Source organism: Bidens hawaiensis, unplaced genomic scaffold (assembly GCF_021521415.1).
Source record: "Bidens hawaiensis isolate Kalapana, Puna unplaced genomic scaffold, B.hawaiensis_p1.1 tig00060466_1, whole genome shotgun sequence".
In the NCBI taxonomy this organism is placed as follows: Eukaryota; Viridiplantae; Streptophyta; class Magnoliopsida; order Asterales; family Asteraceae; genus Bidens; species Bidens hawaiensis.
The window spans coordinates 68,918-84,273 of NW_027500920.1; the positions used below are offsets into that span (position 1 = coordinate 68,918).

General features: G+C 35.8%; 3 protein-coding genes across 3 annotated transcripts; 2 read left to right on the top strand and 1 right to left on the bottom strand.

Annotated features, from left to right (window-relative positions):
• Window positions 1-444: 444 nt before the first annotated feature.
• Window positions 445-7,247, bottom strand: LOC143603075 (E3 ubiquitin-protein ligase NLA-like). The gene is made up of 6 exons (XM_077079988.1): window positions 6,943-7,247; window positions 4,902-5,146; window positions 3,457-3,711; window positions 1,597-1,734; window positions 761-819; window positions 445-627 (listed from the first exon to the last, which is right to left on the bottom strand). The coding sequence occupies exons 1-6, from the start codon at window positions 7,139-7,141 to the stop codon at window positions 522-524; spliced, it is 1,002 nt and encodes a 333-aa protein (XP_076936103.1). The 5' UTR covers window positions 7,142-7,247; the 3' UTR covers window positions 445-521.
• Window positions 7,248-8,607: 1,360 nt separating this feature from the next.
• On the top strand, window positions 8,608-11,248 carry LOC143603073 (ABC transporter C family member 4-like). The gene is made up of 4 exons (XM_077079986.1): window positions 8,608-8,712; window positions 9,675-9,980; window positions 10,783-10,846; window positions 10,932-11,248. Exons 1-4 carry the CDS (start codon window positions 8,608-8,610, stop codon window positions 11,246-11,248), a joined length of 792 nt encoding a protein of 263 aa, XP_076936101.1.
• Window positions 11,249-12,084: 836 nt separating this feature from the next.
• Window positions 12,085-13,077, top strand: LOC143603074 (F-box/kelch-repeat protein At3g23880-like). The gene has a single exon (XM_077079987.1). The coding sequence runs from the start codon at window positions 12,085-12,087 to the stop codon at window positions 13,075-13,077; it is 993 nt and encodes a 330-aa protein (XP_076936102.1).
• Window positions 13,078-15,356: the final 2,279 nt, after the last annotated feature.

Genomic DNA, 15,356 nt, shown 5'->3' on the forward strand with positions numbered 1-15,356 from the left:
GGCTAACGTGTCACATTAAAGCTAATAACGTGTTTTATAACTGAAGCGTGTGCATATATTGTGTTCTCGTGTGTGTGCTTTCGTTCTGTGTCACTTAATAAGAAATGAACCATTGACTAGGTATTAGTAGCATTATCAAATACAGGGCCGTCTCCGAGAATCTAAATACCTCGGCCGAGCCAAAATAAAAAGACCCGTAGGCCTTAACGAAGATTTTTTATTCGCTAATGTACATGGATTAAACTTTTATCGACCGATTTATTATAAATAGAAACCATTCTGAGCATGTAATTGTCTCATAAACCATTGCAAATAACCTTATTTTTAACACTAAAAAACATATATATGTAATATGTATAAAAAAGTTTGTGCCCCCGAAACTTATGTGGCCCGGCCGATCATATGGCTGGCACACACCCTCCGAGCCTCCCCTGATATTCAAATATGTGTGACAACAAGCATATTACAAATTATTTAATCTTCTTACTTGATTGTGAAACCTTTATGTTATACGGCTTTATCTAAATTCCCAAGAATGCACGAGACTGCGATTCCCAATGCTCCTTTGTTTGCCGCATCCTTTCTATTCTCTCGGTTTTAAGCCTTTCCTCCCAATATTCGGGACAACTGCACAAGTTTATATACTTCAGTTGATATTATGTAGATGCGTAAATTGGCCCGTTTTCAAGTAAACCGGTTGAATTTTCTGCCTGTAAACTTATATTTGAGATCACGTTTATGACGAAGAAAATAAAATTACCTTCGACCTAGTAAAATGTTAAGCTCGTCCAAATGAAGAGATCCCTGATAAACTCCTGCCTGTAAAACAACCAAAACATTTTACCAAATGTTTATAACAAAAACAAACTTTAAGATGTGCATTTACTAGGGCCGTCCAAACCGCTCACTGCTCGCCGCTCGCTTAGAAATTACTCAGAAAATGCTCGCTCCTTTTTTCGCTCGATTGTAAACGAGCCGCTCTGCTCAGTTCGGTTTGCAAACGAGCTAAGCAACGAGCAAAGGTCTGCTCGATTCGGTTCGGCTCGAATATTTTTTATTTATTTTATATATAATTATATAAGAATAAATATATATTATATAGACAAAACACATAAATATAAGCTTACAATTTTTTAACCCCTTTAAATTTTTTATATTCCGTCAATTTTATAGTTTTATTTATTCCCTTCAAGTTTTTAGAATACTAGAAGTTTGTTTACATGATCATTTTATCTCACTTCAAACTTACTTATAATAAAAATTTACAATCTATTACACGTTTGTCTAGAAACTACTAATATATTTATAAAATATATAATTTACAACCTTTAAACTTGTTCCTTATTGAAAATTTTAAAGTGAAAAAGAAATAAATAATGCTCGAAATCGCTCGATGTTCGATATAAAAATGCTCGATTCGATTTTGGCTCGTTTCGGTTTTCGCTCGGTTCGAATTTCATCCGTTCGGTTCGGTTCGGTTGTAAACGAGCCAAGCAACGAGCAAGCCTTTGCTCGGTTCAGCTTGGCTCGTGAACAGCCCTAGTATTTACTCACACACACACACACACGGATGAAAGCAATAAGGTATATACTTACTTCTCTACAAAGAGGACATTTTGCAGTAGGTTGTGTTGCCTTTAGACCATCAACAATTGTCACTGATCCAGCTTTGCAAGCACACATGAAGCAAAAGATGTGTCCACAAGTCAAACATACAGGGTCAAATACAGTATCCTGAAAAATCAAATATAAAAAAATTACTAAATAATCCATCTTTGCGTAAAAGAGTGCATGCATGAAGCCGATTTTTTTAACAAATAGGTGGTGATTCCAACATTTTTACTTAAAAATGTATCAAATTGGTAAAACTGAAAAGCTTAGCTACAAATGAAACGGGTCAAAATATGTCAAATGGGCTAAACATTGTCTATTGTGTATTTGTGTATTCTCAAATGTTTAATACCGCGTGAAGAGGTAGGTCCCAGCAGAGCCCAGTTGGACCCGCAGGACTCACCTTGAAGAGAGGCGTCTGCGCAGAAACCAACTGGATCCGCAGGACCCACCATGCTCAGAGACGTGACGTCCTTACGCGCAGTACGCAAGCTGTTCCCGCAGGAAATGCCTCCCAATGGTGAAGTACTCCGCCTGTTCTCGCAGCTGCGGATACAAGCCATCAGGGAAGGCCACCCGCGCAGCAAGGCTACACGCACAAGGCACTTAGCTCTTAATAATTCAGTTGTCACCTGAAGGAATGAGCAAAGCCGGGAACAATCCCGCACAAAGGCGGGAGGGGGAATACTCCCGCCAAAATGAGCCAGTCCGTACGATACTGGAAGATCTTTGGTACTGTACCTGACGAGGTATGGGCAAAAGATCTGACCAGAGATACGACAGCCCATTGACAACAGTATGGCGAGCAGCATGCTCTTGTACTGTATGTCACTATTAGCCGCTACCTACTCACCAACTCCTGTCATACCACGTGCATAGCCTACAGTTGGTGGAAAAGTAATAGTACACAGCAGGCCTGGTCACTGTCAGCCGCTGCCTACCCACCAACTGCCGGCATGGCACGTGCGTAGGCCACAGTTGGTAGAACAGGAATACTATTCAGCCGGCTATACCCTCTTGGAAACCTACCTTCGGCTATAAATACCCCAAATGGTATGATCATCTCATCTTATCTTGTATCTTACATCATATACCTGATATCTGCTCTAGCAATCTCTTAATATACATTTATATTCAAGAGCAATCTAGTCTGATTCTCACGCCGGAGGGTGGTCACAAGGAGGAACCCCCCCTTCTCAGTGACGAGCTTACGGTGTCTGTTTTGCAGGTTATCAGAAGAACCATCTTTGCCGGATCTAACCCCTCGTGGGAAACATCTATTTAACCCCCAGATTATCCGTAATCTGCCCGGGGTAACTTAGTGTTTCTTCACCGCGTAAACCGCTTTATCAACTAAAATCAAATTATTATTCTCATAGTATAGTTTTGCTGTTTTGCATAGGGTTGTGCATGAAACCAAAAAAAACGATCCGAAACCGAAAATCCGAACTGAAACAAAAACTGGCGGTTTGGTTTTTTTGTGTTTGTAAAAACTCAACTTACGAATTTATAGATTTTAACTTTTTATTTTTTACTTAGAGTAGCGTATAGGAATTTAATAAATATGACTCAAATATTTTAGCCAAAATGTATAATAATCAAATAATTATCAATTAACAAAATGATTTTGGGCCCAAATTTATTACTTTGGGCCAATTTTTTTCTTCATCCCAAAATTTTCAAGGTCAAATGGCAAAACCGAAACCGAACTCAAAAGGAAAACCGAAAACCAAAACCGAATGGTTTTCACGTATTCAAAAACCAAAGTTTCGGTTTTAGCCCAAAACCGACCAAACTGAACCGTGCATATAGAGCAGGTCAAATCGATCAAATCGAAGAACTAACCAAGCATATAGAGCAGGTCAAATCGATCTCAAGCTTGACGACATCAGAGAGTTCACAAGAAAGTGACGGTTTCCCATCATTAAATATAAGAGAACACCCTTCAAAAAACTCAGAACCATTTCCCATTTTACCCTTTGTTTCCCTTAAGTTAATGTGCAGAGCAATAAGCTCACAAAGCCATGGAGACTGAAGGATTTCCATGTGCATGCTTTGGACTTGTGACCTAAACGCTTGACCTTGCTTCGAGTCATGTATCTGCAACAAAAAATAAAAAATTCATGTCTAAATAAAATATAGATAATTATACTCAATAATGAGCTAGTTTGATAAGTTAGTAGACAGGGAACCGCTCTAGCCGGTAAAAAGATGAGGTGGCAAGCCAGTTCATCAAAACAGTCGGCTAGTTTGTTAATCTATACTCTTTAATAAAAGGCTACAAGTTTTGCCACTTGTCACTTCTACATTAAACCTCACCCTTTTTAACAAATTTATAATAGTAAAATAATAGTTACCATTCTTAAAATTTATGCTTCAAAATTTGTTAATTTAATATTTACTTCCTATTTTTTTTTCAAACATTTGATATTTATAATTATATTTTACTTTAAAATTGTTTTAAAGACTATTGTACAACGACTGTATTAATAGTATTTAATGGGTTAATTGTTTCTTGTATACTGATTATTTATTAAATATTGTATTTTTAAAAACTATCCGTGTAGTACACGGGCCTCAAACTAGTTTAGTGATAAATCACTATCACATGATCATATTACTAAATTTGGCCTGTTTCAAAGTATCAAGTGATCAACAAACCACCAACCTTAGTTCAGCTCATTGGCACACTCGTTAGGCTCATTTAAATTAAAGCCTGAATTTTAAGATATATAAATTATAACCTAGAATACAACCAAATTTTAATATATAGAAATTAAATTATTTGTAGTTTATTGATTATGCATTATGTGTATGGTAAAAACAACATTTTTTCTTTTTATACATATCGATATGTGTTAACACAAACTTAATTCAAAAATTCAAAAATATATAACTGAGTTGCCTCGACGAGCCACAAGCCAGCACAAGCTTTTTACGAGCCGAGCCTGAACTCAATATTCCACCTCGTTAAGATAAATCAGACGAGTTGGCTCGACTCGGTTAGTAAACGGGTCCAGCCCGGGCCCAATCTGGCTTGGCTAGTTGGCTTGGCTCGTTTATAGCCCTACATTAGCCCCAATAATTAAAAACAATATTATCACAACAATCTTAATTTATAAATAAACTTATTCAAGCTGTTCAGTTCATTTGACCCATACTCCTTTATGCTAAATATTTTGATTTCGCGTGTTTGAGATAAAGCATAACCCGAATCAACCCTTCATGAGAAAATGGGCCAACATAGCCACCTCTAAAAAAATATAATACTTTTTGAGGGACAAACAAACCTTATCATATTTTTTAAGAATTTTTCGCATAGCAATGGCATTGATAATCGCATAACCGACAAGATCTTTTCCTTCTTGAATTAAAGCACCATGGTTCCCCTGAAACTTGTCTTTGCACCACACAAAGTACTTCCGGAACCCTGTTGCTAGATGAACATCGAGCACCTTTTGTGCATGCTCGTTAAAACATCCAACCACCGTAAACATCTCCTTCATAAGCGAAGGAAAGAAACTTCCATCACAAACTACATAAAAAGCATTAATATATCACATAAAAAGTATTCAAAATCCATTTAAATTGCACTAACAGAGAATCAAAATCATGAAATAATATTAATAAAAACAAAGTAACAGAAGCACATCCTTTGTAACATTACATAAACACCTTAGAGGCAAACTGGCAAAGTCAATAAGTCAATTATTAAACTAAATTTCAAGAACTAGAAAAACTTATTAACAGAATCATGAAATAACATCAATAAAATTAAATTAACAGAAGCACATACATTGTGACATTACATCAAACATTTAAAAAGCAAAGCCAATAACTCAATTTGAAACTGAATTAAGTACTATAGACTGTTGTTAAATTCACAAATTAAGATATAACTAAACGAACAAACATAGACACACGTTTGTTTGTTCATTTATGTTTGTTCGTTTATGTTCTGTTAAAGTTAAATGAACGAACACAATAACATGTGTGTCTATGTTAATTCACAAATTAAGATGTAACTAAACGAATAAACATAAATGAACAAACAAACGTGTGTCTATGTCATCATGAAACAGGCCTAATTGAGATATAATTAACAGAATCATGAAACAATAACATCAATATAAAGAAAGCAATAAAATCACATTCTTTGTGACAATACATTAAACACCTTACATGCAAACTCAAATATTAAACCAAATTAACAACTACAAACACTTGTTAATCCACAAACTAACATATAATCAACATAATCAATCATGAAACAATAACATCAATAAAAAGAAACTAACAAAATCACATTCATGGATCATTGTGACATTTCATCAAACACCTTACATGCAAACTCAATAACTCAACTATCAAATCAAATTAACAACTACAAACACTTCTTAATCCGCAAATTAACATATGATTAACAGAGTCATAGCATAACATCAATAATAATAACAACAACAGCAACAACGATAATAATAATAATAATAATAATAATAATAATAATATAACAATAATAATATAACAACAACATCAATAAAAAGAAACTAACGTCAAGTGTGTTACGCCAGAGAATTCTGCTCTTGAGGCAGCACAACGACTGTCAAGTAGCAGTTGACGGTAAGGTTTCGTGGGGAACGCCCAAGCTAAACTATGAAGCCAGCGTGGCCCGGTTAAGACAACAAAGTCTGGCAGAGTGGGGGCGGGGCCTAACACACAAGAAAGTCTGCCGTTCTAAAAAAATAATTAATTAATTAAAAGAAAAAACAGATTCTAACAAAATCACATTCACAGTGGCATTTCATTAAACATCTTACATGCCAACTCAATAATATTAACTATCAAACCAAATTAGCAATTACAAACACTTATTAATCCACAAATTAACATACAATTAATAGAGTCATAACATAACATCAATAAATAATAAAAATATTAATAACAATAATACTACTAATAATAATAATAACATCAATAAAAGTCCCCGCCGTGTAGCTCAGTTGGTCAAGGGGCGTAGCTCAGTTGGGCGTAAGACTTTGAACAATAACCTAATGTCGTGGGTCCGAAACCAATCCTAAGCGCCAATCGCCTTGCCGCTGAGTGAGGCTGATTTACATCACACTTGATGGCCCAGGGACGGTCTGGCGTGGGCCGGTTTGCTGGTCCGGAACAACAACATCAATAAACAGAAACTAACAAAATCAATCACACCCTCTGTGACATTTCATCAAACACCTTACATGCAAACTCAATTAACACCTAAACCCACTTCTTAATCAACAAAACTAACACATAAGTACACAACCAATATAATTAAGCTCAAAACAATACCAGGACACGGCTGGATGCACTTATTATTATTATTAATATCATCCGAACCATTTAAACCCAACGAATCCTGTGAGCGAGTGACGTCATCCCTACGACACCGTTTCAATATCTTCTTAAGATTTTTAAAACCCACAGCAGGTAGCTTATTCTTCTGATCCTGGGTTTGCATGTACTCTTCGTATTTCTTGCAGAACTTCATCTTCTTAATCAATGGCTGGTGTGAATGTGGATTGAATTCGATCTGGATTGTTGTTATTATTATGTTACGTGATTGTGAAGGAAGGATTAATTGTACGATTTGTTTGATGCCGTGTTATGAGAAACGGTCACTATGTTTTTATATAAGCTAGTTGTGATGTATGACGTAATCATAACATGTTTTGTTTTATAAAATGTTTTTTTAGTGTTTTTTTAATGTAACTCACAGGTTTAATTCTTGCTCTCAGCATTACTATTAAGAATCACTAAATGTTAGAGGTGACCAATAAAAGCGGTTAACCGAATTAATCGAAGAACTGAACCGGTTTGAAACTGATAATGTAGAAACAAGTTTGGAACCGATTAAAACTGTAGGTTCGGAACCGTTTTATAACTTTTCCCTCAAAATTGGCTCCAAACCGGTTAACCGGACCGAAACTGGCAAAAACCCAAATTGAAACCGGTTTCAACCCGAACAAAAACCGATCATAAACTCGTTTTGACTTTTGCTGGCCATACCGAACCGATTTTAAATTTTAAACCTTTAAACCAATTTGTGCATCTCTAACTGATATCAGAGTTATGATGAGAAACTAGACGAGTATTTAACGTTCACTAGTTGGATTCTTGAACTGAACGGATTTTATCTCATCGCAAAGGTTAAGCTTAGCGAGGGCCAGGGGTGGCCCGACCCTCCCCATGTTTTTTTGCGCAGTATTGTAAAAGTACATGTTTCACGCCCGAAATTTTGTATACGTGGTGTACTTTTACCAATTTCCGACCCAAAAATTGACCTCCCCCCCCCCCCAGTTTATGAATTTTCAATACATTTTGAGTCCGACCCCTAGACGAGCTCGTCCAAGCTTCATTCACTGTCTCATCGTACTGTCGTGCCTTCATGCGAGTGTTCACGAGCATTAGCCTTAGGTGAGGGTTTTCCCGGGATGAAAAGACGAGTATGTCCCGATGTGATGAATTTAGTCGGCATGCCATTTGAAGGATTCGTTGATCATTCAAAATAATTATTTTTAAATTTAAATTCATATTTTAAGAAACACATATTTTGTTTTTAATATTTTAAGAAAAGATATTAGTTCATAACATGTTAGAAAACTGGAAGTTGACTTCTTATATTTATTACACTTTCGTCATCTTGTATATCTCACTATTTAGTAGTTAGTATAGTAGTATAAATAAAACTATGATAAGACGTCATAAAGAAGAGTTAAACACGTTAATGATTTTCCTACGCGTTTTTCTTATTTTGTCAATAGTTGCATGATTTTATTTCTAATATATTTACTAATGAACCAAAAAGACTAAGTACTGGAAAAAAAAAACCGACATGTTTTTTTCTCATAGAAGCCACTTAACATTTCTTTTACATATTAAAGTTCCTTCACATGTTAAATTTAAACAAATTTAATATTTTTATGCAATAATTAGTATTTCTAAAATTATTGCCGAATGGGTCAAGAAAAACCAACCCCCTCCTCCAAACTGGCCTACTCATGGCAGTATGGAGCTCATAAACTTGCAGGTAAACCACAGATTCCACGGTCAAGATTAGAGGTATTCGTGGATTTGGTTTAGCACAAATAGGTTTACATCAGTTGTAGGCAGACACCCAAACCCGTTTAGCTAAACGTGTCATGGTGTGCCAACCTGGCACAAGTTGACCCGTTTAACATATTTATTTATATTTTATTTAAATGTGTTTTACGTCATAAATTAAATTGATCGAGTATTACAAAGTTTAAAACATTAAGGAGAAACTGACACAATATTTGATAGCTAAAATGTAATTGTTTTATATACATTTGCATTTTGGGTTTCAAAATTGTAATTTTAAAGTAGTAAGATGCAATAAATAGATAAATAAATAAATAAATCGGGTTAAACAGGTTGTGTTTGTGCCAGATTTTTGGGTTTGTGTCAGGTAGGATTTGCCAACCCCCGAACATGACATGTTTAACACCCCTAATTTCTACCATTTTTTGGGTAACGTATTGCTTTGGCTTATATATTATTTTAAACGGGTCAAGTGGGTAATATCAAGATACAAAACTCGAAAAGGAACGGGTCGAATACACAAAATGGAAAGACGTTGAAGAAACATGGAATGAATCCAGGTCCATGTTCCCCGGTCTTCGAGATGAATGAACCCACGACTTCGTCTTCTTCTCCAGTTGCTCGAGATCTGCTATGGAAAAATGGGGGAGTGGAGGTGACTACTAAGAGTTTTCCTCCTTATATAGGAAGTTCATGGTCACCATTATGAAACCCTAACCTTTATTGGGCCAGGCCCGGTTAGGGGTTACCTCCACAAACCCCTAGCCCAATGGGCCTAGTTAGTATACAATAATAATATAATAAATAATAAGGTTGTACCGGGGTTTGACATACCCTACACCTACATACGCCTTAAATATATTATGATATTTATCCAAATAGATTTATTCAAATTTCAGACAAAAAGTATTTTCGGGTCAACCTGACCCAACCCATTTTCATCTTAACTAAATTTTGAGCAGGTTAGATATCGTCCAAACACGCCACTGGTGCTTAAAGGGATCACCCTAAACATTCAAGGGGGACAAAAGATTGGTGTTGTTGGAAGAACAGGTGGCGGGAAATCAACTTTGATCCAAGTTTTGTTTCGGTTAGTTGAGCCAGCTGCGGAAGTAATTGTTATTGATGGCATTGATATCTCAACACTCGGGCTTCATGATCCTCGGTCTAGATTCGGCATCATTCCCCAAGAACCGATCCTTTTTGAAGGAACCGTGAGAAGTAACATTGACCCGATCGGTCAACATTCAGATGATGAGATATGGAAGGTAAAAATGAGTTTATTTTTACATGAGTCAGCTCGGGTTTGTTTTACTTTTTTTTTAAAACGGGTTACTTGGAATTTCTTTTAGAAACGTGTCAAACGGGTTAAAAGTTATAGCTTTTCGCTAAATTTACACAATTAGAACCTGAACTTTATTTTTGCTGATTAAATCCTTAGATTTTTAAAACTTAACAAAACCAGTCCTTTTAATACAATTTTAGAGACTTAAAACATTTTTCTTCTGTTAAGAGCTTATACGAGTCGTATAGGGTCTATACGACTCGTATAGGTGCATAGTCAAGTCATTTTCAATCAGGAATGTCAGGTTTTATTCCTTTGTATCGTATAGCCCTTATACGAGCCGTATAGAGCTATACGACTCGTATAGTCCCTATACGAGCCGTATAGGTCAGACCCTATTATAAATCTCTGGTCAAAGTACATGCTGTATATATGAGTCGTATAGACCCTATACGGCTCGTATAGGTCAGACGCAAACTATACGGCTCGTATAGACTGCAAAAAGCTGCCACACTGTCACCTTCGTACGCATGTCAATAAATTAGAGCTATACGACTCGTATAGGCCCTATACGAGCCGTATAGCCTTATTCACACACAAGGGGGCTGGTGTTTGTATATAGCCCACCCATTCAATAAACACATGCTATTTTTAACACATAAGCACAACAACTTTAATCTTTAAAATTTTAAAGTTTTAAAACTATTAAGTAGGGTCAGCCCAACTTGACCCGGTTCAACCAAAGCAAAAAAAATAAACCGCTATCATCTCAACCCATTATGTAGAGTCTCGAACACTGCCAGCTCACTGATGTCGTAGCTGCAAAACCCGGAAAGCTTGATTCCCCAGGTAACTAAAACAGCCCGGTATCCGTTTTCCGTTAAAGAAAACTAATAAAAAATATTCACTTATGTGTTACGCGTGTTATTTTTAGTTGTGGATAACGGTGATAACTGGAGCGTGGGACAACGACAACTTCTTTGTTTGGGTCTGGTGTTGCTGAAACACGGCAGATTATTGTTCTTGGATGAAGCAACGGCTTCGGTTGATTCACAAACCGATTCTGTGATTCAAAAGATTATAAGAGAAGATTTTGCTGACTGTACTATCATTAGCATTGCTCACAGGATACCTACTGTCATGGATTGTGATAGAGTTCTAGTCATTGATGCAGGTCATTTCTTATTTATCGGTAACGGGTCTTATTTGTGGGGGTGTTCATTGGCTCGGTTTTTCAGCTTATTCAGTTGATACCAAAACTGAACAGAACCGAAAAACATAATCAAATTTGGTTCGGTTTTCGGTTTCGAGTGAATATTTTTTACTTTTAAAATTATTAATTTTGTTTACCATTGTTTGTTTTTGATTTGGTCTGGGCTAGAGTTGGAATTGTTATTAGGTTGTGCTAAATTAACAAAAATTAAACAATTATTATTTGTTATTTAGTTTGAACCGAATTCATGTTTTGTGAAACTGAAAACCGAATTATTGATTCGGTTTCGGTTTAAAACCTACCAAAAACCAATTTGAAATTTGGTTCAGATTTAATCGGCTTTGGTTTGATTCGGTTTGTTATATATACCCTGGCTTTTATAAATAACTAATGTATTAATTACATAAGTTACATCACTAAAATAATATATAACTTTCAACTAAATAAAACTAGGGGTGTGCGTGGTGCGGTTTTCGGCTAAAACTAAACCGAAAACCAAAACTTCGGTTTTTGGGGTTTTCGAAACCGTTCGGTTTCGGTTTTCTCTTTTGTTTCAGTTTGGTTTCGGTTACCTAAAAAAAAGTTATTATCACGGTAATTGTTTTTTTTCTAAGTCCAAAAAGGGTAAAAAAAATCTTCTAAAATTAAGTTATATTTTATTGTATTCCCTCATAATTTAGGACCACACAAAATGAAATGTAATTTGTGGAAAAGAATATTTCTGACATCCTATACCAAACATACATCCGACCAACAAGGATGTTTTATAACCGACCAAGATTTGTCGGACCAAAAATAGGCCATGAATCATATTACATTACCTCAAATTAAAAGCCATAGTTACCCTATGCAATCACAATCAAAATAAACAAAAATGTTGCCTTTGGATATCATAGAAGAAATAATCAAAACACATCCTGTCAAATCATTGATTCAATACCGGTCCGTCTCAAAAGCATGGAAGTCTCTGATCGATAGCTCTCGTTTCATTGCTAGTCATTGTCGCCACGTGCAACATCTACGTGCAATGTATTATGTGGGTTCATCTGCGGTTATTCCACGACATTTTTCAATAGTTGATGACAGTAGCTCTCCTCAACAAATAGTTCCCGTGACAGCTCCCCTATTGGTTAACGTGTTTAGACACCATTTTGTAATCGTTAGCTCTCATGGCTTGTTGTGTTTGTACGGTATTTATTGTCGGTCCGATGATTTTCCCTTCCCGGGAAAGCGCATGGTTGTTATTTGGAATGTTCCAATTAAAAAAGCGATTGCGGTTATGGAGAATGACGATGAAGATAAGAGATATACGACCGTTATAGGTTTTGGGGTTTGTCGTGAGACCAATGATCCTAAGATTGTCAAGATTAAACATATTTATCCGCAAATCCAAATGGAAAGAGGAGCTTGCGTCCCTTGGGAAGTTGAGGTTTTTGCGTTGAGCACGGGTGCTTGGAGAAGTTCATATAACAACCCCCCACGTAACACGATTGAATTTTCCGATACACTTTATGATGCACAAGTAGTTGTAGATGGGTCTATTTATTGGCTTGCTACTAATACGGTTAAATCTTATCGTGAAAAAAAGACGTCTAATCTTATCATTGCTTTTGATATTACAAGTGAAGAATTTAGAGAAATAAAACACCCAGGGGGTTTAGCACACCACTGTTCTCGGGATTTGTCAATCTGTAAGCTAAGAGAGTCTCTTGTTGTGCTTGAACGTCACGAAGAGGGTAACAATCTAGTTTTCAATGCATGGATGATGGAGAATGGCGTTACAAATTCGTTTACAAAGCTAGTCACTTTTAGTTTTACCGAACCGGATGTAAGAATGAAAGAATTTAAGACAACGGTGAAGCTATAATTGAATATGTTGAAGATTATCGTACTAGACGACTTGTTCTTTTTGATCCAAGCTCAAAACGCATTGATGAACTAGAGTTGGATGTAGCGAAGTTCCCGTTTCTCGTGCAATCCTACATGGAAACACTACTTCTGCTTGATCAGCCAGATTTAAGTGTTTATAGCGAAGGTAAACGGTGAGTTTTAGAGCATATTGAGCTTAAGGCTTTAGTAGAACACTTGCAAAGCTTAGATCAATAGCTTGGAAACACCTCAGGTACTCTATTTATTCTAAGTTTTAATTTTATTTTAGTACTAAACTTTCTTTTATATAATATTATAATAAAAGAATTCATTACAATAAATATAAATTTAACCTTTGGTCTTTTGCCTTCTTCAATAGTAGTTAACTAGTTATGGTAATAATAATTTCTTAAAAGCATTAAAAGTGTTTGGCCATTTGGGAGATTTTAATATTTATTTTTCTTTATAATTGTTGTTATTTGCAAATTGTAAATTTTTTATTTTTCTGTTGTATTAGATAAAACTTTTAGTACTAAAGTTCAGTTGGTCCAGCGGTAAGCCCCCATGACTTTACTTATGTAAAAGTCGTGCTTTGTGCGTTTGAGTTTCACCTGGAGCAATTTGTTTCAGGTTGAGCTTGCGGTTTCTTCTAGTTGTGAGTTTCCTCCGGGGTGGGTGAGCCGGATCACCATATTATGTTCTTTAGACGGAGGGATGATCTATTTACCAGGGTGATCCTTAGTGTCCAGACCTTTGCTGTTTAATAGAAAAAAAATAATAAAAAATTTAGATACAACCATATAAAGGATTAAAGGCATAAGTAGAAGTAGATAATATTAATTTATTATCTACTCATTGACTTTTGTTGACCTCTATATTAATCCAACACAACTGCACCTACGAGTGTAAACGAGCTTGACTAGGCTTGAGCTCGGCTTATTTTGACTTACGAGAGCTCGAGCTCGGCTCATTCCTAGCTCTTTTTCCAAAGCTCGAGCTCGGCTCTTTTATTAGTTATTAGTTAATTTAAATACATTTTTAATTATATATGTTAAGGAAAACCTTAAATGAGCCTAAGCTTGACTCGATCTCATACGCAGTACCTTAAACGAGCCAAAGCTCAGCTCAAGCCCGCCTGTGCAATGTGAAATTAATACATAGAAGCCACAAATAGTTAAAACTTAAATACACAAATGGCTCGTTAAGGCTCGATTAGCCTAAACCTAAACGATATTCCCATAGATGGGATTAATAAAAACCAATACAACTAATAATAATTAGTGATTTTTTTTGGATGCAGGACCAAGATGACAGCAACACGGATTCTAGGAGAAATTTAACATCTTGTTTTCGATTGCTAAAGCCAAACGCAAAGGTCGATTATAAAGTGTTATCGTACTATTTTGTGTTTGCAGACCAAGTTTTCATAATATTATGATTGTTTCTAAACTTTGTATGCAGAAGTTGGTGGATTTTATAACAATCTCTTATTATATTTTCATAACTAAAATGGTTGGTTTTGACCCGGACTTATGTATCTGATTGTAGAGTACAGATAGGATATACATTTTAGTACTTAAACCCATACTTGGAACCGGACCCAATTTGTACCTAGTAATACCCGAAACCTAAAACCGATTCCATACTCGGAATCGGGTTTTTTCAATACATGAAACCAGTTTTTTCAAATACCCGATCTATACCCGAAAAATACCCAAAAAAGTGCAACCCCTTAAAAAACCCAAATATACATGAAAAATACCTGAAAATAACAAAAAAAAAGGTGCAGCCCCTTAAAAACCCAATATATACATGAAAATACCCGAAAAGACTTGAAAATATGGTATTTTCCAATACCCGGAAATAGGGTATTCAAATACCCTGTTTTAAAATACACGTTTCTATACTCGACCCGAACCCAGTTCATAGGGTATGGTTTTTAGAGACAGTACCCGAATCCGACAAAATACCCGATATTCCAATACCGGGCATTAGAAAAACTTGTTTTGTGCAAATCTACTTATGTGATGTTCCTAGTTCTTCATGGGTATGGGCTTGGACTTATGTTTGGGATCTTATTATATGGGCTAAAGAAATAGGCCCTAAATGTTAGCCCCAAGATAGAGATTTGAGCAAGTTGGGTTATTAGTGGACACTAACTCAAAAGACTAGCATCTTTACAAAGATGATAAAAAAGAACCAAAACCATCAACTCTCTTCTCTTCTTTATATCTCCAATTGCAATCCGACTTAGCATCTTTTAATCATCTTTTCTTT

Excerpts from the sequence above, each read along its gene's own strand:
- LOC143603075 (XM_077079988.1), bottom strand. The coding sequence starts at position 7,141 with ATGAAGTTCTGCAAGAAATACGAAGAGTACATGCAAACCCAGGATCAG. Across the intron at positions 3,712-4,901 it reads TTCTTAAAAAATATGATAAG|ATACATGACTCGAAGCAAGG; the intron begins GTTTGTTTGTCC and ends TTTTTGTTGCAG. Across the intron at positions 820-1,596 it reads AATGTCCTCTTTGTAGAGAA|GCAGGAGTTTATCAGGGATC; the intron begins GTAAGTATATAC and ends GTTGTTTTACAG.
- LOC143603073 (XM_077079986.1), top strand. The coding sequence starts at position 8,608 with ATGGGTCAAGAAAAACCAACCCCCTCCTCCAAACTGGCCTACTCATGG. Across the intron at positions 8,713-9,674 it reads TTCCACGGTCAAGATTAGAG|GTTAGATATCGTCCAAACAC; the intron begins GTATTCGTGGAT and ends AATTTTGAGCAG. Across the intron at positions 10,847-10,931 it reads CGGAAAGCTTGATTCCCCAG|TTGTGGATAACGGTGATAAC; the intron begins GTAACTAAAACA and ends TGTTATTTTTAG.
- LOC143603074 (XM_077079987.1), top strand. The coding sequence starts at position 12,085 with ATGTTGCCTTTGGATATCATAGAAGAAATAATCAAAACACATCCTGTC.